Genomic DNA, 24,190 nt, shown 5'->3' with positions numbered 1-24,190 from the left:
CCCGACCTCCCGATTATGAGGCCGACGTCTTACCACCACGCCACTGCGCCCGTCTGATAGAGATACAGGCTGTGACATTTCTTCTTTTGTAATATTCTGCAGAATCCTTACTTAATTCAAATTAGGCTTGTGTTACGAAGACAATGTGTCAGCGCTGTCTTGGCCGCAGGGTTTCGGCCAGCCTAAGATTGACTAGTCTTGTTAAAAAAAAAGCATTGTGTTCACTTTCATTCTGTAAGAAACACAGGTCAACTAAATGCAATGATTTGCCTGTATGCGACTTGTTCGTTTTACTGTAAAAGTCAGCTCATTTTGCAGCCCCCACTGTGTCATAAAACATAAACAAGAAATTTGTTGTTGTTTGTTTGTTGTTAACGCCCAGCCAACCACGAAGGGCCATATCAGGGCGGTGCTGCTTTGACATATAACGTGCGCCACACACAAGACAGAAGTCGCAGCACAGGCTTCATGTCTCACCCAGTCACATTATTCTGACACCGGACCAACCAGTCCTAGCACTAACCCCATAATGCCAGACGCCAGGCGGAGCAGCCACTAGATTGCCAATTTTAAAGTCTTAGGTATGACCCGGCCGGGGTTCGAACCCACGACCTCCCGATCACGGGGCGGACGCTTTACCACTAGGCCAACCGTGCCGGTATAAACAAGAAAGAAAGTGTTTCTTCAGCAGAAATACAAAGTGAAACATGATCATGTCAGTACTGATCTAGAGTACATTACGTACACTTGGGATCTATTTATTGCCTTTATGAAACTTTCTAGTAATTCTAGTGAGACATTTCTACTGTTGAAGTATTTGAAGACAAACTTGAGTAAGCCATGAGAGCTTTCTGCGTGTGCCGAGACTAGAATGCAGAAGTACAAGTAGATAAAAAAAAAACATTTCCGTCGATCCCTTTTATGTAGAGAATGTCTTAGATTTATTCTTGATTTAAAAACCTTAGCGATCTATCTCGTTCAGTTCAGGGCTTGTTTCATTCTTTCAGGTGCCATTGTGATTGGTTTGGCGTAACTATCATTTTATTATTATTATATGAAGTCTTATATCGCGCGCGTATCTCCAGACGCGGACTCCAGGCGCAGGGATCTATTTATGCCGTGTGAGATGGAATGTTTTACACAATACATCACGCATTCACATCGACCAGCAGATCGCAGCCATTTCGGCGCATATCCTACTTTTCACAGCCCATTATTCCAAGTCACACGGGTATTTTGGTGGACATTTTTTATCTATGCCTATACAATTTTGCCAATCGTGGGATCTTTAACGTGCACACCCCAATGTAGTGTACAACGAAGGGACCTCGGTTTTTCGTCTCATCCAATTTACTCTTGTTGCACATGTCATACATATATTGAGTGCGCTTGTGTCCCTTATATCTGTCTCCGACGACATTGCAAGGCACTGTAATTAAAAAAATGAAGAAAAGTTTTTGCACTTTTCTCTGCCACAGAGTTGTAAGAATGTGCAATTCTATTGCACTTTATTAGGCAGCCGTCAAGAGGACAGTTTGGAAGACAGGAAGGTGGATGCCGTTATTGAGTTCCTTGTCTTGCTTTCCTTTGATGGCTGGACTTTCTGTCTGCTTTTGGTTGACTGATAATATGCCATAGACGACTTTCTGTCTGCTTTTTGGTTGACTGATGATATGCCATAGACGACTTTCTGTCTGCTTTTTGGTTGACTGATAATATGCCATAGACGACTTTCTGTCTGCTTTTTGGTTGACTGATAATATGCCATAGACGACTTTCTGTCTGCTTTTTGGTTGACTGATAATATGCCATAGACGACTTTCTGTCTGCTTTTTGGTTGACTGATAATATGCCATAGACGACTTTCTGTCTGCTTTTTGGTTGACTGATAATATGCCATAGACGACTTTCTGTCTGCTTTTTGGTTGACTGATAATATGCCATAGACGACTTTCTGTCTGCTTTTTGGTTGACTGATAATATGCCATAGACGACTTTCTGTCTGCTTTTTGGTTGACTGATAATATGCCATAGACGACTTTCTGTCTGCTTTTTGGTTGACTGATAATATGCCATAGACGACTTTCTGTCTGCTTTTTGGTTGACTGATAATATGCCATAGACGACTTTCTGTCTGCTTTTTGGTTGACTGATAATATGCCATAGACGACTTTCTTTCTGCTTTTTCGTTGACTGATAATATGCCATAGACGACTTTCTTTCTGCTTTTTCGTTGACTGATAATATGCCATAGACGACTTTCTTTCTGCTTTTTCGTTGACTGATAATATGCCATAGACGACTTTCTTTCTGCTTTTTCGTTGACTGATAATATGCCATAGACGACTTTCTGTCTGCTTTTTGGTTGACTGATAATATGCCATAGACGACTTTCTGTCTGCTTTTTCGTTGACTGATAATATGCCATAGACGACTTTCTGTCTGCTCTTTGGTTGACTGATGATATGCCATAGACGACTTTCTGTCTGCTCTTTGGTTGACTGATGATATGCCATGGACGACTTTCTGTCTGCTCTTTGGTTGACTGATAATATGCCATAGACAACTTTCTGTCTGTCGGACCCTCGATCCCCTTATTTTACCCGTCAAAAAAAGAAAACCAACTTGATTGCATGTTTCAGAGGATAAGCTTCCTTTTTTGGGACACTAAGGAACACAACGGGCACACATTCTGACCAATGAAATGAACCTTTGTACAGGGGAAAATAATCCATTTAACAACTTTAAAAAGAATAAAGTAAATAACTATTCTGAATTGTTTATGCCTTGTCATCAGAAACAGACAGTGGGAGGGGGGGGGGGAGGGGGGGCAACGACTTGGGAGTTATGTGAAGTCATCCTTCACTCAAGATGTGTGGCTGTCCTGGAGGGAATAAAGAAATTAGTGTGACAGCACGCTATATTCTTTGCTGAGGATGATTTATTAGTATTCAAGGTTTGACATCTCCCACGGTTGATAACCAAGGGAAAGGGACAGTGCAAATTCTTCACTGCAAACATTTCTAAACTGAAAGTATTTGTGTTTTGAAGTAACTTACAGCTAAGTGTTTTCGGGGAAGAATTGTGGAGACAAGTATTTCAGTGTGGTTTCTATATGCTTGGATTGATCATCAGTGGAATTGAACAGTGCAAATTCATCATGACGAAGCATTTCTACACTGACTTTTGTGTGTTTTGAAGTAACTAGAGCAATGTGTTTCTGGAGAAGAATTTGCAGAGACAAAAGGATTTCAGTGCAACGTCTTTGAGCTGTATTGATCGTCTATAAAATGTTATTGCGAGTTGTTTCTACGTTTGGCGTGTTAAATACTTGACTCCGAAACAATTCTACGTTGAAAGTTTGTGTTTTATAGTGTTTATGGAGACAAATTTGCAGAGACAAGTGCAGCGTCCTTGTGAAATTTTCTTGTGAGACGTTTTTACGTTTGGCATGTTAAATACTTCACTACGAAACTATTCTTCAATGAAATTGAAAGTGTTTATGTTTTAAAGTGTTTATGAAGAAGAATTTGCAGAGACAAGTATTTCAGTGCAGGACTGTCTTTGTGAAATGTTCTCGTGAGACGTTTCTACGTTTGGCGTGTTAAATACTTCACAACGAACAAATTCTACGCTGAAAATGTTTGTGTTTTAAAGTGTTTATGGAGAAGAATTTGCAGCGACAAGTATTTCAGCGCAGCGTCTATAAGCTGTATTGATCGTCTGTATGAAATATTCTCGTGAGACGTTTATAAACACTGTTGAAGTGTTTGAAAATAAACACGTGAGCGAGCGATGAGAGCTTTCTGTGTGTGTCGTCTACAATGCAGGACTGCAGGTACAGTGAAACCCCTCTTATAAGACACCCCCCGCCCCCCCCCCCCAAGTTAAGACTCCTTGTTAAGACCTTGTATTTTTAAATTTTCCGTTTATAACCTCAGTAAATTTACCCCCATTTTAACACTCCTTGGCTCCTTTTTTTGGCTCACGTAAGTGTAGCCTATGTGATCATAACTTTGTCTGTCTGTGCGTGCGTGCATGCGTGCGTGCGTGCGTGTGTATGTCTGTGGGAGAAACTCTAACATTTGAAGACGTCACATTACATTGACGTCACATTATGACGTAAGAGGGTTAGACGTCACGCGAAGGAAGTACTGAAAGTCTCGGTCATTATTATTTTGAGCGGGCCGAGACTAGTTGGCAGTCGTGTCCCTGTAAGTAGGCTACATGCAGACAGACAGATCTAGATCCAGTGTCTCGCTTTCTTGCACAGTTTCACCTATGCTCTTTCTGTGTGTGTGTGTGTGTGTGTGTGTGTGTGTGTGTATGTGTGACGGAGTGATTGAGTTTGTGTTACTGTTTGTCGATTTCTTACGTGAGCCTTGATGGCTTCGCCTCTTTTTAAGACCTGATTTTCTGAGATTTTTGGAGGTAAAAAAGGTGGGGCTCCACTGTATATATATATATATATGACAGTTATTAAATGTAATGTTTCTCTCCTTCCCTTTGATGTAGATGATAACATGTGTGGGTTCTGTGCTTGCTGAAACCCTCAACAGTCCCACTACATGTATATTCATCTTGCATGCATTTGTTATATTCTCTGTTTAAAACGCAGGCACTGTGACAGACAGACGAACACACACACATGAATGCATGCCTGCCTGCAGATAATTATTCTCTCTCTCTCTCTTCTCTCTCTCTCTCTCTCTCTCTCTCTCTCTCTCTCTCTCTCTCTCTCTCTTTCTCTCTCTCTCTCTCTCTCTCTCTCTCTCTCTTTCTCTCTCTCTCTTTCTCTCTCTCTCTCTCTTGTCTGCACGCATGCGCACGCCCTCTCTCTCTCTCTTTCTCTCTCTTTCTCTCTCTCTCTCTCTCTCTCTCTCTCTCTCTCTCTCTCTCTCTCTCTCTCTCTCTCTCTCTCTCTCTCTCAGTACTTGTCTTTGTTTTTTTATTTGTCTTTTTGTTTTGTTTGTTTGTTTTTGAGACAGAGGAAATAGAAAAGAGCTGCTCACTCTGGTTTTGTGATGTTTTGGGGGGTAACTTTAGTACCACATGTACTGGTGTGTGTGTGTGTGTGTGTGTCTGTCTGTCTGTCTGTCTGTTTGTGCATGTCTGTTTGTGTGAGCCTTCTGATTATGCCTCATACACACCGGGGTGATTATTTTATTGTAGTGATCAGCCTGCTTGTTTCATTGCACCGTGCAAGCTATACATTATCATTCGTTGATTACATTTAGTCCAGTTTTGACTAAATGTTTTAACATAGAGGGGGAATCGAGACGAGGGGCGTGGTGTGTGCGTGTGTGTGTGTGTGTGTCTGTCTGTCTGTCTGTCTGTCTGTCTGTCTGTCTGTGCGTGTGTGTGTGTAGCGATTCAGACTAAACTACTGGACCGATCTTTATGAAATTTGACATGAGAGTTCCTGGGTATGATATCCCCAGACATTTTTTTCATTTTTTCGATAAATGTCTCTGATGACGTATGTCATATCCGGCTTTTTGTAAAAGTTGAGGCGGCACTGTCACACCCTCATTTTTCAATAAAATTGATTGCAATTTTGGCCAAGCAATCTTCGACGAAGGCCGGACTGTGGTATTGCATTTAAGCTTGGAGGCTCAAAAATTAATTAATGACTTTGGTCATTAAAAATCTGAAAATTGTAATTAAAATAATTTTTTTATAAAACGATCCAAAATTACGTTTATCTTATTCTTCATCATTTTCTGATTCCAAAAACATATAAATATGTTATATTCAGATTAAAAACAAGCTCTGAAAATTAAAAATATAAAAATTATGATTAAAATTAAATTTTTGAAATCTTATTTCATCTTATTCCTTGTCCGTCTGTTCCTGATTCCAAAAACATATAGATATGATGTTTGGATTAAAAACACGTTCAGAAAGTTAAAAAGAATAGAGATATAGAAAAGCGTGCTATCCTCCTCAGCGCAACCGCTACCGCGCTTTTCTGGATTGTTAATTTCACTGCCTTTGCCACGAGCGGTGGACAGACGATGCTACGAGTGTACGGTCTTGCGCAAAAAAAATGCAATGCGTTCAGTTTCATTCTGTGAGTTCGACTGAGCTTGACTAAATGTTGTAATTTCGCCTTACGCGACTTGTTACTCTTTCTTTTCATCCGTATGAAATCTATACGATTTCTCTTTTTATGTTTCAGGGAGAGATTGTTTGACTTGTTCGCACAGATAGAAAAGGAGTTTGAAAACCTGTATGCATCAAACCTTGCACGTGAGTATGTGCTCCTGCATGTTTGTTTGTCAGTGTGTTTGTTGGGTTGCACTTTGCCATGAAATTTGTTTGAGTGTATTTGGGTCTGTTCCATAAAACCATAGCCTTCTTTTTGAATAAGCATACATGCAAAGATATGAATTTGTAATCTGCAGTTTTAAAAAAAAAAATCTTGCATGATATTTTTCCATGTTTTGGTTGAGGAAAAAGAAAACTTATGTTTGGAACAAATGCTTAAAAGTTAAAGACACACTCCTTACCATGCAAACAGTCCGACTGAGTCCATCTCAGATCTTGACAGGCATTTACGTCAGATAAGACTATCCCTCCACTTGGTCAGCATTTACCAAAAATGAAAAAAAAAGGCCAATCTGTACAAAAAGCTGGCAGTGGAGAGATGGTTTTATCCCATCTTAACGTCTTGCCATATCTGAGATGGTAAACCAAACTGTACAAAAAGCTGGCAGTGGAGAGATGGTTTTATCCCATCTTAACGTCTTGCCATATCTGAGATGGTAAACCAAACTGTACAAAAAGCTGGCAGTGGAGAGATGGTTTTATCCCATCTTAACGTCTTGCCATATCTGAGATGGTAAACCAAACTGTACAAAAAGCTGGCAGTGGAGAGATGGTTTTATCCCATCTTAACGTCTTGCCATATCTGAGATGGTAAACCAAACTGTACAAAAAGCTGGCAGTGGAGAGATGGTTTTATCCCATTTTAACGTCTTGCCATATCTGAGATGGTAAACCAAACTGTTTACGCGGGAAGGACTGTGCTTTTCACTGGTACAATTATTTATTACAGAACAGTGTATGAAAATCAAGCGCAAAGTTTCTCCATTATTTTGGACTTACAGGCAGATATGTATATGTTAATTATAAGTTATTTATTATAATTTTTGACCAAACTTTGACATTTTAATTTTTACAAAGATCGAAACGGTCAGTGTTTTCCGAGACTGTGCTAGTAATGACTCGAAAAAGGGAAATATTTTTTCCAATCGCTACATTTTCTCATGTGATGGTTCTAAATTTGTTGTTGTCATTGCATGGCAGTGCAAGAGCGTGTGGAAGCGCTGACGGAACGTTTGGAGACCAGTAGCACCGCTGGTGATGAAAAACCGCGCGAGAGGCCGGAGGATAGCACCGACTTTGGCTCCAAGACAAAGAGAGGTACAGCCACACCTGTCTCTAAAGACCCTCCACTATAAGACTCCCTCTAATATAAGACTCCCTCCAATATAAGACTCCCTCCAATATAAGACTCCCTCCAATATAAGACTCCCTCTAATATAAGACTCCCTCCAATATAAGACTCCCTCTAATATACGACTCCCTCTAATATAAGACTCCCTCCAATATAAGACTTCCTCCAATATAAGACTCCCTCCACTATAAGACTCCCTCCACTATAAGACTCCCTCCAATATAAGACTCCCTCCAATATAAGACTCCCTCCAATATAAGACTCCCTCCTATATAAGACTCCCTCCAATATAAGACTCCTTCCAATATAAGACTCCCTCCAATATAAGACTCCCTCCAATATAAGACTCCCTCCAATATAAGACTCCCTCCAATATACGACTCCCTCTAATATAAGACTCCCTCTAATATAAGACTCCCTCTAATATAAGACTCCCTCTAATATAAGACTCCCTCTAATATAAGACTCCCTCCAATATAAGACTCCCTCTAATATAGGACTCCCTCTAATATAAGACTCCCTCCAATATAAGACTCCCTCCAACATAAGACTCCCTCCAATATAAGACTCCCTCCAATATAAGACTCCCTCTAATATAATACTCCCTCCAATATAAGACTCCCTCTAATATAAGACTCCCTCTAATATAAGACTCCCTCTAATGTAAGACTCCCTCCAATATAAGACTCCCTCTAATATAAGACTCCCTCTAATATAAGACTCCCTCTAATATAAGACTCCCTCCAATATAAGACTCCCTCTAATATAATTTGTTTGTTTGTTTGCTTAACGCCCAGCCGGCCACGAAGGGCCATATCAGGGCGGTGCTGTTTGACATTTAACGTGCGCCACACACAAGACGGAAGTCGCAGCACAGGCTTCATGTCTCACCCAGTCACATTATTCTGACACCGGACCAACCAGTCCTAGCACTAACTCCATAATGCCAGACGCCAGGCGGAGCAGCCATTAGATTGCCAATTTTAAAGTCTTAGGTATGACCCGGCCGGGGTTCGAACCCACGACCTCCCGATCACGGGGCGGACGCCTTACCACTAGGCCACCGTGCCGGTCCCCTCTGATATAAGACTCCCTCCAATATAAGACTCCCTCCAATATAAGACTCCCTCCAATATAAGACTCCCTCTAATATAAGACTCCCTCTAATATAAGACCTGATCATTACACCCATGTATTATATATGTTGGGGTGTGGATAGGTTTCACTCTGTCTGTTTGTTTGTCTGTCTGTCTGTCCTTCTGTCCGCACTTAAATCTCTGGTGTTTATGGGTCAATTGAGCTGAAATTTGGTGTGTAGCTTGGAATTGGGGTACATGCAATTGTAGCAAACTAACTGTAGCAAAATACGAGATATAGATACAACATGGTCTACTATGTAATGTGTGTTTGTCAACTGACTTTATGTGCAGACTCAGAAACTGTACCCATGTCCCACCGCCGGTGTCACCACAGTGGCACGTTAAAGACCTCAGTCATTCAAGTGCCGATGGCTAATTACACCTAAACACACACATACCTGGGTAGCGCGACTCTAATTGTTACTGCTAGCTTTTCACCGTTTTGTGTACTCCTGGTTGTCTTAAATACGATCAGTATGGTTGGTGAAAAAAAAAAAATGTTTTCTTTGCAAGCGCATCCCTGTAGTTCCTGTATATTTACGCGGGCACTTATTATGTCAATGACTAAAAACGGCTGTATAACTTGGCATTTGATTAATGATTACAGCTTTTGTCATGAAACATTGAAAGAAGCATTTGTTTAAATGTGTTTGTAAACTTAATTAACGGTGCAACGGACGCGTGCAAAGCATGTTTGAATCATCGATGTTCAAATGTTGGGTGGAGTCCACTCATTTTTCTGAAATTACACCAAGTTTGTTTGAGAGTACTCCAAGTACAAAACAAGGGTTCCCAGGTCTGATAATGGATGTATAAAGTGTTTCTCTACCCAGCGGCCCAGCTGTCCGTGTCGCAGAAGATCAAGACGACGTACAAAGCGTCCACCAGTAAGCTGGTGTCCAGTTTCCGTGCCCCCAACACAGCGTACTCCCTGGTTCGAGCCTACAGGGGGCACCGCGATGGCGTGTGGGAGGTCAGCGTGTCGCGACCTTGCGACCAGATCATCGGGACGGCCTCCGCAGGTGAGATATCTTGTAGATATGCAGTGACGGCAAAAACATACTATTTGTAAAAAAAAAAAGAAACAGAAAAAACACACTCAACAGTGAACAGATACTGATAAACAAAGGGAAGTCAGCGCTGTAAATACATACGACATGTGTAATGGAGTTAGTGAGAGGTATACGGAACCATTCCCCTGGCACCTGAGAGAATAACAAGCATTAAAATGAACTTGCCACTTTCATCCTTAACTCAACAGATGCATTTTGATGTAGATCTATCTTTTTGATGACGTTGGTTAATAAAAAGAAAACTGTCATAAAAAAGCCTTGAGGTTTTCCGTTTCACTCACACGCACATTTTCTTAGTTTTAGTTGAAGGCTTTAGGTTGTCAGAGATTCCACAGACCCCAAAGAAAAGGAGTTTCAATGCAGGCAGACTTTGCAATGTTCTCACATAAAAATAACCGAAACAAACCACAACAACAACAATCATAGAAAAACTACCTCCTTTGCAAAAAATCATTAATATTCATTCACTTATTTCAGACCACACAGCCAAGCTGTACTCTATCGAGACCGGAGCGCGACTCTTGACCTACGGAGGTCACCAGGGGTCAGTGAATGCGGTTCGATTCCACCCCTCACAGGACCTGGTCCTGACGGCGTCCGGAGACCACACGGCCCACGTGTGGCGCGCACAGTTCTCACAGCTCTCTCAGACCGCTGATGTGCATGTAGGTTTTCTCACAAGTGTGTGTGTGGGGGGTGGGGGGGGGGGGGAAGGGTGTTTTGGTGTGTGTTAGTTTGTGTGAGTGTCTGTGTCTGTGTCTGTGTGAGGGTGTGTGTCTGTGTGTTGGTGGGTGGGTGTGAGTTCATTTATACATCAGGAGCACACTATAAGTTGTCAATAGACAATGTTGGGAGATAACTCTGTCAGGGTTGTGTGGGTTGTGAAAGAGTTAGTACCCTTGCTTTTTCCCAGACAAACATCTCCACATGTTTCCTGTCCACATGTTTCTGACACACACCCTTGCTAATGACGTGGGAAAATGTATTATGGGGTTGTCATTCTGGTTGCCTAGAATGGGTTGTTTCTGTTTAATTGCTGTTTGGTTGATTGATGACTTGATTGTCTGCTAGCTGTGCTTGCAGGTTTGCTTTTCTTTGTTGCAAATGTTTCCGTTTAGGCATGACGTTTGTTCTAGTATTTGATGCAACAAATGTAGTTATTCAAACAATTTCAGTTCAGGCCTAAAAAAAAAAAGGTGTGGTTACGGTAACCCGACCTACCCTATTTTTGGGGGCCGACCCTATAACATTTTATTACATTTGTCAAAATTAAAAAAACCAAAACAAGTAAACGAGTGCAGAAAACGCAATGAAAGCGAAAGCGCCCGAGTCGCACACTTATTTCCCTGTCAAGTAGGTTTAATTTGTACACATTAGAAGAAAAAAAAGAAAAAAAAGTGATTGCCTACCTTCCTACACTATTTTTTTGTTGCTATGTTACCGTAACCACACCTATTTTTTTTTTTGGCCTCATTATTTTCAATATGTGTAAATGTGTTGCAGAAATCCCATTCATCTGGGGAAGATGAGATCGATGGAACAGAGAAAGACGATCTTACTGATGGTGGGCACTTTGTTGTGTGTGTGTGTAATAAAAAACTTCTCTTGAATTTTAATGAACAAAACAATTGATTGATTTTCATGCTTCCAAGCTGAAATGCAATCCCATATTCTGAACCGGATCAAAGTCAAAGATTGTTTGACCAGAATTTCAATCGATTTGATTCAAAAATGAGGTTGTGCATGCATATTTTTTTGTAAAGAAGAAGGCAATATAATATAATATCAAGCGCACACTACATAACATACACATCGCAGACAGTTATATACCGCTGCGATTGCTGGTTTGAACTGGTCAACCATGTGTTATTGTTTGACTCGTTAAAGTGGGGCGCAACTCTTCTGCAAAGCTTGGAAATTTTGCTAGAGTTCATTTTGAACACCGTCTATTCTATAGTGTAACCAGAGCTGCCTACGCTGTTACGCCAAGCTTAGAATTGCTACGCTTAAACAAATGATTACAAGCATGCAATAGTTTGCTCTTTCTTGTGAGTCTTGGTACTCATTTCTGATTCTCACTGCTTGTAGCGGTCAGAATTTGTCATAAAACATTGTCCACACTGTAAAGTGGCGCTGCAGTCACTTTCTATTGGCCATTATGTTTCTTTTTTTTACCAAATAAACTTTTTTTTAAAGTATATTCTTGCGCAAATTAGCTGAAATGTGAATGTGCGAATACATTTGAGACAATGCTACACTGAAAAACCATTTGCTACACTGAAAATTCAACAAAAATATTAAATTGCTACACTTGAGGCTTCACAAGGGTTGGTTGGTCTGTGTCACTGACAATCCAATCTGACTGTCTTACAGGAGAGTACGGAGAGATGTCAGACTCCGTCGTACTACGCACACCACTGTTGGAGCTGACCTCTCACTCCGATGTCCTCATCGCCGCCGATTGGGTGGCCGGGGGGTCACAGGTCATCACGGCATCATGGGATAGGGCAGCCATCTTGCATGACGCTGAGTCGGGCGATATTGTCAATGTTCTCAGCGGTGAGTGGTTGTAAAATAAAGAGACAGGCCGTGGATGGGTGTGTGGGTGTGGGTGTGTGGGAGTGGGTGTGTGGGAGTGTGGGTGGGTGTGTGGGAGTCGGAGTGACATTGTGCGTCTGCTTGATGTGAAAGTGTATACAGTACTTTTGAGTGGTGTTTTTTTTCGATTAGAACTGTGATGTGTAAAAGAGACATTCATGTATCGCCTGTACATTATGAAAAGCAATTTGAAAAGTGTCTGATTATTGAACAAACAAAAAATGAGGGTGTGACAGTGCTGCCTCAACTTTCACAAAAAGCTAGATATGACGCCATCAAAGACATTTATCAAACACGTCGCGTAAGGCGAAATTACTACATTTAGTCAAGCTGTGGAACTCACAGAATGAAACTGAACGTAGTCCGCCGCTAGTGCAAAAGGCAGTGAAAGTGACGAGCCTGTTTGGCGCGGTAGCGGTTGCGCTGTGCTTCATAGCACGCTTTACTGTACCTCTCTTCGTTTTAACTTTCTGAGCGTGTTTTTAATCCAAACATATCATATCTATATGTTTTTGGAATCAGGAACCGACAAGGAATAAGATGAAATAGTTTTTAAAACGATTTCGGAAATTTAATTTTAATCATAATTTTTATATTTTTAATTTTCAGAGCTTGTTTTTAATCCGAATATAACATATTTATATGTTTTTGGAATCAGAACATGATGAAGAATAAAATAAAAGTAATTTTGGATCGTTTTATAAAAAAATAATTTTAATTACAATTTTCAGATTTTTAATGACCAAATTAATTTGTAAGCCTCCATGCTGAAATGCAATACCGAAGTCCGGCCTTCGTCGAAGATTGCTTGGTGCTGCCTCAACTTTTACAAAAAGCCGGATATGAGGTCATAAAAGACATTTTTTCGAAAAAATGAAAAAAACGTCTGGGGATATCATACCCAGGAACTCTCATGTAAAATTTCATAAAGATCGGTCCAGTAGTTTACTCTGAATCGCTCTACACACACACACGCACAGACACACACACACACACACACACACACACACACACACACACACACACACACACACACACACACACACACACACACACACACACACACACACACACACACACACACACACACATACACCACGACCCTCGTCTCGATTCCCCCCTCTATGTTAAAACATTTAGTCTAAACGTGACTAAATGTAAAAAAGGAAAAAAAAACGTCTGAGGATATCATGTGCAGGAACTCTTATGTAAAGTTTCATTAAGATCGGACCAGTAGTTTTCTCTGAATCGCTGTACACAAACACCTCCACTCTCGTTTCGATTCCCCGTCTAAGTTAAAACATTTACTCAAAACTTGACTAAATGTAAAAAGAGCGGTGATCACAAGTGTTGCCTCCCTTTACAGGTCACGATCAGGAGCTGAGTGACGTCAGGGCTCACCCCTCGCAGCGATTGGTCGTCACCTCTTCCAAGGACATGACCTTCAGGCTGTGGGATTTCCGCGACTCTGCCCTGCTGGTCAACGTCTTTCAAGGACACACGCAGTAAGATGACCTTGAAGTTTTGGGCTAATGTGTCTGTGTTTTGATCTGTCTTCATTAACAGGGTGCGACATAGAATCTTACTAAATCCAAAAAAAAGAGACTGCCAACGTTCCAAAATTCAGAATCAAAAAACAAGAAAGGTAGGTTGTTGGAACGTTTGTTATTGACAAAACAATACATTCACAGATATATCGACCCGGCGGTCTATAAAGTACACAAACAATGAGTAACGAGAACTTAGATTGATCAAATGTGTCAGCCGCTTGTTGGGAAAGTCCCAAGCGATGAATGATTACTGAAATAATAGAATCTTACTGTTTTTGTTTAGGCAAAAGCAGTGAGTCCAGATGAATCCAAGAGGTCTCTTCCTTTGTACAGTGAAACTCCCTTTTAAGACTTTGCTTTTTTTTAGATTTCCGGTATTTCTGTATGTTCCAAATTCAGAAAATAAAGTCTTATTGAATTGAAATTGAACTGAATTGAATTCATAACCGCTGTAAATGTTTCTCCATTCTATGACTCCCTACCTTTGAAAGAAATGATTTTTCCTTGATTTTAGGAGGTCAGTAAATTGGAGAACAAGGTTGTTTTTCCCGATCTTGTGCGTTGGGGTCTAAAAGCACAGCTCTGTGCTGTCAATATTGTCAAGGGGTGCCTCCTTTTAAACTGAGGCTGCTATGGAAAAAAAAGCAAGTTTGTGCCGTCACTGAATGTGTCCGTCTTGTTGCCAGGCCGGTGACGTCAGCGGTGTTTGCCAGCGGTGACAAGATGGTGTCTGGCAGTGACGACCGCACCGTGCGGGTGTGGGACATGCGCAACATGCGGTCTCCCATAGCAACCATCCGCACCGACTCTGCTGTCAACAGGTATGTGTGTGTGTGTGGGTGGGTGGGTGTGCTTGTATTGTGTGTGTGTGTGTGTGTTCTTGATCGTTACAAAGAATTTGCATGTAATTGTTAGCACATGCGCACATGCATGTTCTCATGTGCTTCACACACACACACACAAAAACAAGTAGCACAAAGCAAAATTTATACATTTAGTCAAATCGTCGAACTCACAGAATGAAACTGAACACACTGCATTTTTTTCCCACCAAGAAAAAAGGTTTGACGATACAGGAAAGGGCTGACACTTTCAAAGCGGCCTGATGATCGCTTGAAGGGACAGCCAGCATAGTGCAGTTGCGCTGGCTGTCACTTCAAGTGATCAGCAGGCGTATTTGCCTGTGTGCGTGCTTTTGAATGCATGCTGAAGCTGAAGGTGTGTGTGTTCATATTCCCTCACATTACCTGCACAAATATACGATAGAAAAGACATTTCAGTGTACACTCCCAAACTGTTTCAGAATTTCGGTGTCGCCTACCCTCAACCTGATTGCCATCCCCCATGACAACCGTCACATCCGACTCTACGACATCAACGGTGTTCGCATCGGCCGTCTGCCCAGGAGCAATAGACAGGTAAGAGATTGGCGCAGTGGTCAAGTGGATACACGCCAGCCTCTTAAGCAGAAGGTTGAGTGTTTGAATCCCGGCCTCGCCTGGTGGGGATGGGAGTGTGTTTGCATCTGCTTTGTGTGAATGCGTGTACTTTTGAGTGGACAGGCGCAATAGACCAGTGAAAAAAACGCCGGCCTCCCATGCAGAAGGGTTGAGCGTTCGAATCCCGGCTGCGCTGGTGGTTTAAGGGTGGAGATTTTTCTGATCTGCCAGGTCAACTTATGTGCAGACCTGCTAGTGCCTTAAACCCCCTTCGTGTGTACAGGCAAGCACACGACCAAGTGCGCTAAAAAAACGATCTTGTAATCCATGTCAGAGTTTGCTGGGTTAAAGTAACAAGAAAATACCAAGCTTGGATCCCTCAAAAGCATCGTAGGGCTGCCTAAATGGCTGGGTAAAAACGGTCATTCACGTAAAATCCCACTTGTGCACAAATTTTGTTTTTTTTTTGCGTCTGGGGCATTTTGACCGATATATATTTTAAATCCAGGTCCAACTGACCTATATGCATTGGACTATTTTTTACTTTTGTGAAGAAGTCAGTTTGTGTTTTTTTCCGAGCTTTTCGTCTATAATGCAAAACTTTATGTCCATCAAAAACAGTCATACATTAGGTTATGAGATAGATAAGGTAACTAAATTTGCTTTCAAAATATCAAGGGCATAAAAGTATGTGCAAAGAGCTGTAGAAATGAATGTTGAGTCCCTGTATCTCTCTATTCCACAGGGTCACACCCGCATGGTGTGTGCGGTCAGTTGGGCCGATGAGAACGCCACCTGTAACCTGTTCTCTTGCGGCTTCGATCGCCAAGTCCTGGGATGGCACGTCAGCACGCAGAACAAAGAGTGATCGTGACGGCTTCCTTTGACCTTCAGGGGTCATACAGCGCTTGGAAATTATTCGATGCTGTCAATGAGGATGGATACTGATGCATGCTTTGGAGACTGGTGCATGCGTACCTGATGGATTTTGGTTCAGGTGTACCTGTGGTGGATACTGGTGCAGTTGTACCTGTGATGGATATTGGCGCAGGTGTGCCTGTGATGAATACTGGTAAAGTAGTACCCCTGATGAATATTGGTACATGTGTACTTTTGATGGATACTGGTGTGGGTGTACCTGTGATGGATATTGGTGCAGGTGTGCCTGTGGTGAATACTGGTAAAGTAGTACCCCTGATGAATATTGGTACATGTGTACTTTTGATGGATACTGGTGTGGGTGTACCCATGATGGATACCAATGCAGGTGTACCTGTGATGAATAGTGGTACCTGTGACGAGGAGACACCCTTTGAGATGAGCTGTACATGTTCCTATCCTGCAGGTGTCCTTTGATAACAGGGAAAATAAATTAACCAAGAGTTAACAGGTGTCCTGTGCACGGAGGATTCCTTTCAAGCCTCAAGTTTATTGGGCAAAGTCGACTTCAGGAAGTCTACTCCATGAAGCTGGCTGCACAAAGCTTTGGCACTGAATTTTTGGTAAAAAGAATTCACAAAGTCTTGGCGAAGTCAACTTCAAGCTCATTTGAAGATCACCTTCATAGCAGGGACCCTATATATGCAGGCATGGGAATTGTCCGCTCCGCCGAATTTTTTTTTTGTTCCGCCGAAAATGCAAAAGTGTCCGCCGAAAAAATAAAGGGGGGAGGCACACAAAAAAAGCGCCGGTTACTTTGGCCTTTGCGCAAAAGCCCGCGAAAACTTTCCGTACTTTGTTCACGCACTGCTACCGCCCGCCTCAGTTATTGAACTTTTATGTTTGAAAGTAAACCAGATTGCACAGATTGTGTTACAAGTTACATTTTCCTGTTTGTCTCAACAGATCAATTTTTTTACAAATTTAAACCATATAATACATGTATATATTTTTTTTCGTCAAAAAAGCAAAAATTGGTAAATTTTTGTACTAAAAACTCTGATTCTAAAAACAGAATTTAATGGCAAACTTGGAGCTCAGATGACACCAGATTGCACCATCTGGGTTCTTTGGAGAATTTTTTTCCGGGGGCACCCCCCTAGTAAGGCTAGGCGCTTCGCGCCGTCAACTTGACGCTTCGCGTCTTCAGTTATAAATTTTCCGCCTTTTTTACAATTTTCAATTCCCATGCCTGATATGACAGGTACCACTGCATGGTAGTTGTAGAAGCACGCTTGGAAGATTTGACGCCTTTGAGTTTGAGATTGCACAGTGATGTTGAAATTGTGTTGGTGTGATTACAGACTGATCCAAATAGTTTCACAAAACGGAGTGAAGCGATGGAAAACTTGACTGTGACAAAAGTGAAAAAGACTGTAGAGTATGCCTTGCTGAGTTTCAGCTGCAACTTTTTGGAGAAAGCCGTAACTCTTTCAGTCTGAAACATTCAGAAAATATGGACCGGTGTAGAATTTTGTACTGACCTAAGATATTGGAGGTAGACAGATCAGCAGTATGCAAAGTTAGCTGTGAGTGTGAAGTGGATTCTGTGGCAAAACTTGCGCGCCTGATGTTGGTATCTTGTTTATGTATAGATAACTTTGACATGTTCCTGTGCAGTTTTAGGCACTGAAGGGATGAGATTTGTTCGAAGAGTGAAGTGAGTGCCGCTTTGTATGTTAAATCTTGCAGTTTTTGTTTTAATTTTTATAAAAAAAAATTCTGTGCACAAAAATATGGAAATGCCATTTCTAAGTTAAAAAGAAGCACCGATAAAATGGTAACGGTACAAGGGAGGAAAAAACATCTAGATTGTCTTGGTGAGGGGGTTGATAATGCATGATTTTTGTTAGGCCCAAAAAAAAATAGTTCTGTTTACGGTAACATAGGCCAAAAAAATAGGGTCGGTAGGTCGAAAAAAAAAATTTTTCCCCCCAAAAAAACCATATTTTTACGTTATTTTGCACAAAAAAACAAAAGTTTTTTTTTTTTTTCCCCCAAATGCCAAAAAAAAGTCTAGGGTCGCGCGAAAAAAATAGGGTCGGTCGGGTTACCGTAAACAGACTTTTTTTTGTTGTTGGCCTTACATGCATTGAGTGGTATATGAGTCAGTCACAACAAACAAACAAACAAACAGGCAAGCAAGCAAAAAAACAAAAAGGAACAAAAATTGCATAATGATTTTTATCGCTGTAAAAGATAAACTTTATCATCTGCACTTGCTTGTAGAAATTGTTGCATGTAACTCACAGAATACAAAAAACTTGATCATGTCGTTTTCACTCTATGTTTAATTCATCTTTAGTTTGAAAATGACTTACAAAGGTCACAATACAACGATGATTGGTGAAACAAATCGGTTCTAACATTGTTGCAAAATTTTCTGTTTCTTCTGACACTGATCATATCATGCAACATGTATATGTTACAGTTAATCTGTGAAACCAGGGAATACGTGTATTAACTAAACTATTTTAGGTAATACATGAATTAACTGTTTTTTTCTGTCAGTTAATTCATGTATTACCTAGTTAATACACATATTCCCTGGTTTCACAGATTAACTGTAACATATACACTGATAAAAATTATTACTGCCCTAGTGTTAAATGTTTGCATGTGTATGTATTTATTTATTTGTATTTCAAACAACAACAAACAATTACCGAAGTGTTTCAGGATTTGCTTTTTTTTTTTTACTTCCTTAATCTTTTCTTTCTTTCTTTCTTTTTTTCTTTCTTTTTTTTCTTCAGTTTTGTCAAAATGACAATATGTAGTGATGAAACCAAAGCAAATTGTTACAACTCAACTTGAAGAAGAAGAGCGTCAGGAATCAGATTCTTTGAAAACCAGAATATCAAGTAGAATTCTCTGCTTAGCACTAGCAGCTTTTTTCCTCAGCATTCTTGACTTTGCCATAAAACTATTTTTATGAAAGCAGATTTGACGAATTCTGTGCTCAAACGAAATATAACATAAGGGAGTTTTTGTCTGGAATCATAATTGACCGTTTGAAGGATGTACACATATTTTATTTGTTCAACTAATGTAACTGTGACATAGTCCATACACCAGTATTTGTTTGTGTCGTAAATTGGTGTATGGATATTTTGTATGTTTTAGTTTTTGTGTGCTTCTCGTAAAAGTCGTTTGGGGAACCATTTGTAAAATTAGTAAAATGAGTACACGATCAGTTGATCATAATTATGAACATGAGTTTTGTTCAATATGTGTGTCTTTATAAGTTAAAGGTAAGAGGGAAAAAAGAGGGTTTTTAACTGAAATAAAGTGATTGGTGTTTTTCGTCTTCACAGGCCAATGACCTATCAGAGACATTTGTTTCTGAATATGCTAATAACACCTTTTTACTGTTAACTACTAGGTTTGATGCTCTTTGTATTCCCTGGAGCAATTTTTTGATTAGTGCTTTTGTGAACAAGAAACAATTAACAAGTGGCTCTATCCCATCTCCCCCCCTTTCCCCGTCGCGATATAACCTTCGTGGTTGAAAACGACGTTAAACACCAAATAAAGAAAGAAAGAAAGATGCTCTTTGTGTTAATGCACACAAAAAAAAGGTTTTGTGGTGTAATATATAGTGTATTATTTTGTGTTATGTTAGTCACTAAAATGTTTGCTCGTTCTTATCTAACCCCTTCACCACTAAAAGATCAGATAAAATTCACAACATAAAAGCCAAAGCAAAAAGTCAACAACAAAAAAAGAAAGAGAATGCATCCAAGGGAGGCAATCAAGTGGCTGAAAGTCAAGCGATTACAGCTGGAACAGTTATCTCCCTTGTCTCAGCATGGATTTTTTGGTACCTAAAATGTACTGTGTGGGGTACCAGTCAACCCCCCCCCCCCCCCCCCAAAAAAAAAAAATTTGCCCCATCCGACTCTTTCTATTCTGCTTTATTTTTCATTGCTCACTTTTCTCTAAAAAAAATTCCTTCTGTGCTTTGTGCACAGAAAAGTGACCTCAGCTCCCAGTGTAAACTTTTGTTTGAAATCGTTCCTGCATTTGTTTTTGTTTCCCTCTCTACCTCTGCTTGTTTTCATGTGTATCAGTGTCAATTTAAGTTGATCTGTGCAGTTATACTCAAATGGAATGGCACCTCGATTGCTCTTCTTGGTTCCTGTTAAAATTGTTACGTTGGCATTCTGATATAATGTAGGTTAATGGAACCCCCCTTTTAAGACACCCCCCACCCCCCCACACCCCCCCCCCCCCACCCCTCCTCACCAATTTAGGACTCCTTGCCTTTTAAACCCTATTTTCTCAGACTTACTGTTACATAATCTCTGTAAATGTACACCCACTGTTTAATTTTGTTGGTCTTGAATTTGGGGTTCTTCTGTACCGAAGGGCGGATCAATTCACTTTGGAGGGGGGGGGTTACAAAATGACTGCGAAGATACAAGTTGACGGCGCCGAAGGCGCCTAAGCCTCTAGGGGGATCCGGGGGCATGCCCCCCCGGAAATTTGTTTAATCCAAAGAAGCAAAATAGAGCTATCTGGTGCATCCTGAGCCAATAAATTACCTCTTTTTGGGGGTGGGGGGGGGGTTACGTAACCCGTGTAACACCCCCCCCCCCCCCCCCAGATCCGCCCTTGTGTACCTCAAAGCTGTTTTGTTGGGCATCACATTTACCTGCTGTACCTCAAGGCTGTTTTGTTGGGCATCACATTTACCTGCTCCTTACAGTATTTACTATTCTTATTATGCCTTGCTCGCTTCGTGGTCATTGTTCTTCCATTAGTTGCTGTCCAGGTAATGATACAACTAGTGCAGTAGTTGTTCTCTATGTGAACATTTCCAGAAGTCAGAGACAACTCAGACCCTCACAGCCCCAACGTCGCAATCAAGAGACAACAAATCTCAGCCCTGATGTCAAAGGTACAAAGGTAAAGGTAGTTCCATAGCCATGTTGAGTTGTGGGGGAGTGACATGTTAGAGATGTCAACTTTTCTAGGACCAGCTTTATGAGGGCTGTGCCCCCATCTCCTCTCCCTCGCTGCCTTGGCTTCCATCTAAAAAAAAATGTGTTTGTTAGTTTTCGATTGGTTGGCTTTTTGTGTGTGTGTGTGCTATAGTTTCATCTTCAGAATGCGGAAGCTACCTGTTTCAGTGGCCAACTACTGTAGTCAGTTTTTAGGGCATTCCAAGCGTTTGTTCTCCACTTCCGGCCAATTTATTATTTGTTTTGTTGCATGATTATAGTGTGTACATATATTTGTATTTGTTAGTTAATTGCTATTGCTGTAACGGCCTGTTTTGAGCAATTTTCACAAAAGTTGACTTACCTTGCGCTCAACTAGGTGGACGTACATTTGGACTGACTTATTACAGGATAAAATTACGAAATTTGAATGTTGTATTCAGATCTCTGGTGCTCTTTCAGATCAAAATGTACTCCCCCCCCCTTCCACACACACACACACACACACCACTCACCTAACCCTTTCCCCCTCTATCCATCCCCCTCCCTCCCCCCCCTCCCCTCCCCTCCCCCCCATACCTTACAACTGTTAATCCATTGGATGTTACATGTATGATTATTACCATAAGGAAGAGAGAGTGTTCTGTTCTCTTACTTTATGTTAGCTGTATAATTTGTATTTTAAGTTTGGCACATTGTTTTAAACTAAAGTGTGTCTTTTGTTTGTGTTAAGGTTAAAAGTTAAAAATGGTAGCATTGTTTTAAAAAAAATGCGACAAACAGTCATAATTATAGCTGGGCTTTTTTTCATTCACACTAATATTTCTCGTGTGACAGGGGAGGCTACCGCTCCTTTCACAGCAGACTCTGCACCCGAGTTGTTGGCCTTTAAGTCAACACCGGTGGATTGTGGAATTCTGTTTGTGATGGGGTCTGGTGGTTTCCGATTGTCTGTGTGTTCATGGAAACCTTCGGGTTTGCATAACAGTTTTTTTGGGCTAAGAAATTGGCCCTAACATTTTCAATCCTGTTTGATTGCACTTCGCCTCCCGAGGTGATCGTAGTGTTTCGGCACTCGGTTACACTCGTATTGAACAAAACATTTGCAGTCTTTTGAAGATTCTCTGCTTTATTTGAGCAGTGTCAATACGTTAAATTGGTTGTTTGTGATTGTAACAAATGGAACATATCTCAGTCCCTGTTATAATTAATGTATAGTACGCCCTAAGGCACTGATGCAGTCATCATAATTATGCTGATGAAAACATATTTTGATTTATGAAAATTCATTTGTCCTGCTTTTTGTACTGCATAAAGAAATAGCAATATTAGGAGTGTTACTGTTAGAGTTACCGGCACGGTTGGCCTGGTGGTAAGGCGTCCGCCCCGTGATCGGGAGGTCGTGGGTTCGAACCCCGGCCGGGTCATACCTAAGACTTTAAAATTGGCAATCTAGTGGCTGCTCCGCCTGGCGTCTGGCATGATGGGGTTAGTGCTAGGACTGGTTGGTCCGGTGTCAGAATAATGTGACTGGGTGAGACATGAAGCCTGTGCTGCGACTTCTGTCTTGTGTGTGGCGCACGTTAAATGTCAAAGCAGCACCGCCTTTCGTGGTCGGCTGGGCGTTAAGCAAACAAACAAACCAAACCAAAACTGTTAGAGTTACTTCCCTTAGATATTTTGGGATTCGTGCGAACAGTTGAAAAGAAAATTGTGTTAGTACAGGTCTTTAAAATTGTGATTTATGACAACACAGATTTTGAAACAATTATGCCTGAGCAAACGCAGAAGAAGAAGAAACAATTATCCTTCAGTAAACAGAGATACTTTGTAAGGCTTTTTTAAAATGTAACAAAGTAAGAAATAACCGAACATTTGTTATAAATCTTAAAGGCCTCAAACCAGTTTTCACTGTACTATGTCCCTGGAACTTTGCATTGCAGAGGAAATCTAAATTCTGTATTTTTCATGGTTAGAACGAAGGTTTTGTTGATTGATGAAATTAAAATGGAATAATTTTTATGGTTGCAAAGAACACATTATTTTTATATCGAAGTATGTCAATTTTGGTTAGTGTGTGACTCTTTTAGCAGAAATGTGTCATGTTTTCTGTTTGCACTTGAATTTTTCTGGGGTGTATTTGACACTGCCTAGATGTACTAAATTTACTGAAGTGAAATGGTATTTTCATATGGTTTGACTCTCTGTGGAATACTTTTATGCTGGTCGTTGATTTTTTGGAAAATAACTGTGGTTAGTAATAAAAATAGCATTTTCTGTGTGCTGTTGACTTGAAACATCTGTATTGTTTGTTGTTGTCTTTTGTCTTATGTTATGGGTTGAAAATGTCAATGTTTCTTGCACAGAAGCTTTGAACCTATCAGAGCCATGCATAATGTATGTAAAGTGTATTGCTAACTTTTAGTTTGCTCAAGTGAAGTATGAGAAAAGTCTGCCACTTCTGTCATCCTTGTTAACACCTTCTACCCCACCTATGTTGACCAAGGTTTGTTTTGCCAAGACCAGCTATGCTGCAGCAGGTCACTCAAAATACCCCCCGCGGGTTAGGGGGAAGAATTTACCCGATGCTCCCCAGCATGTCGTAAGAGGCGACTTAGTAACGGTTCTGTTTCTCCTTTTACCCTTGTTAAATGTTTCTTGTATAGAATATAGTCAATGTTTGTAAAGATTTTAGTCAAGCAGTATGTAAGAAATTTAAAGTCTTTTGTACTGGAAACTTGCATTCTCCCAGTAAGGTCATATATTGTACTACGTTGCAAGCCCCTGGAGCAATTTTTTGATTAGTGCTTTTGTGAACAAGAAACAATTAACAAGTGGCTCTATCCCATCTCCCCCCTTTCCCCTATCCCATCTCCCCCCTTTCCCCGTCGCGATATAACCTTGAATGGTTGAAAACGACGTTAAACACCAAATAAAGAAAGAAAGAAAGGCGTTAGATCGACGTTACAGGAAGCAACAGAAGCTAACAGTCTGAGCGAATATATCCGTACCTGGTCAGATACAGCCAAACGAGTGGGTACGGATAT

The 24,190-nt window shown here is 40.8% G+C and overlaps 1 protein-coding gene across 2 annotated transcripts in view; it reads left to right on the top strand.

Moving 5' to 3' along the window:
* The window catches only part of LOC138947415 (WD repeat-containing protein 37-like), a 40,564-nt gene extending 20,501 nt beyond the window's left edge, over window positions 1-20,063 (top strand). For both annotated transcript variants that reach the window (XM_070318882.1, XM_070318883.1), the window contains exons 3-12: window positions 6,182-6,252; window positions 7,312-7,428; window positions 9,435-9,623; window positions 10,152-10,339; window positions 11,178-11,238; window positions 12,048-12,233; window positions 13,639-13,777; window positions 14,509-14,643; window positions 15,126-15,240; window positions 16,007-20,063. In XM_070318882.1, the coding sequence (XP_070174983.1) occupies window positions 6,182-6,252; window positions 7,312-7,428; window positions 9,435-9,623; window positions 10,152-10,339; window positions 11,178-11,238; window positions 12,048-12,233; window positions 13,639-13,777; window positions 14,509-14,643; window positions 15,126-15,240; window positions 16,007-16,129 (1,324 nt within the window). In that variant the 3' untranslated portion in view covers window positions 16,130-20,063. The remainder of the gene's footprint in view (window positions 1-6,181; window positions 6,253-7,311; window positions 7,429-9,434; window positions 9,624-10,151; window positions 10,340-11,177; window positions 11,239-12,047; window positions 12,234-13,638; window positions 13,778-14,508; window positions 14,644-15,125; window positions 15,241-16,006) is intronic.
* The last annotated feature ends 4,127 nt before the right edge of the window (window positions 20,064-24,190 follow it).

This window comes from Littorina saxatilis, linkage group LG14 (assembly GCF_037325665.1).
Source record: "Littorina saxatilis isolate snail1 linkage group LG14, US_GU_Lsax_2.0, whole genome shotgun sequence".
NCBI lineage: Eukaryota > Metazoa > Mollusca > Gastropoda > Littorinimorpha > Littorinidae > Littorina > Littorina saxatilis.
This window is presented reverse-complemented; position numbering and strand designations above follow the sequence as displayed.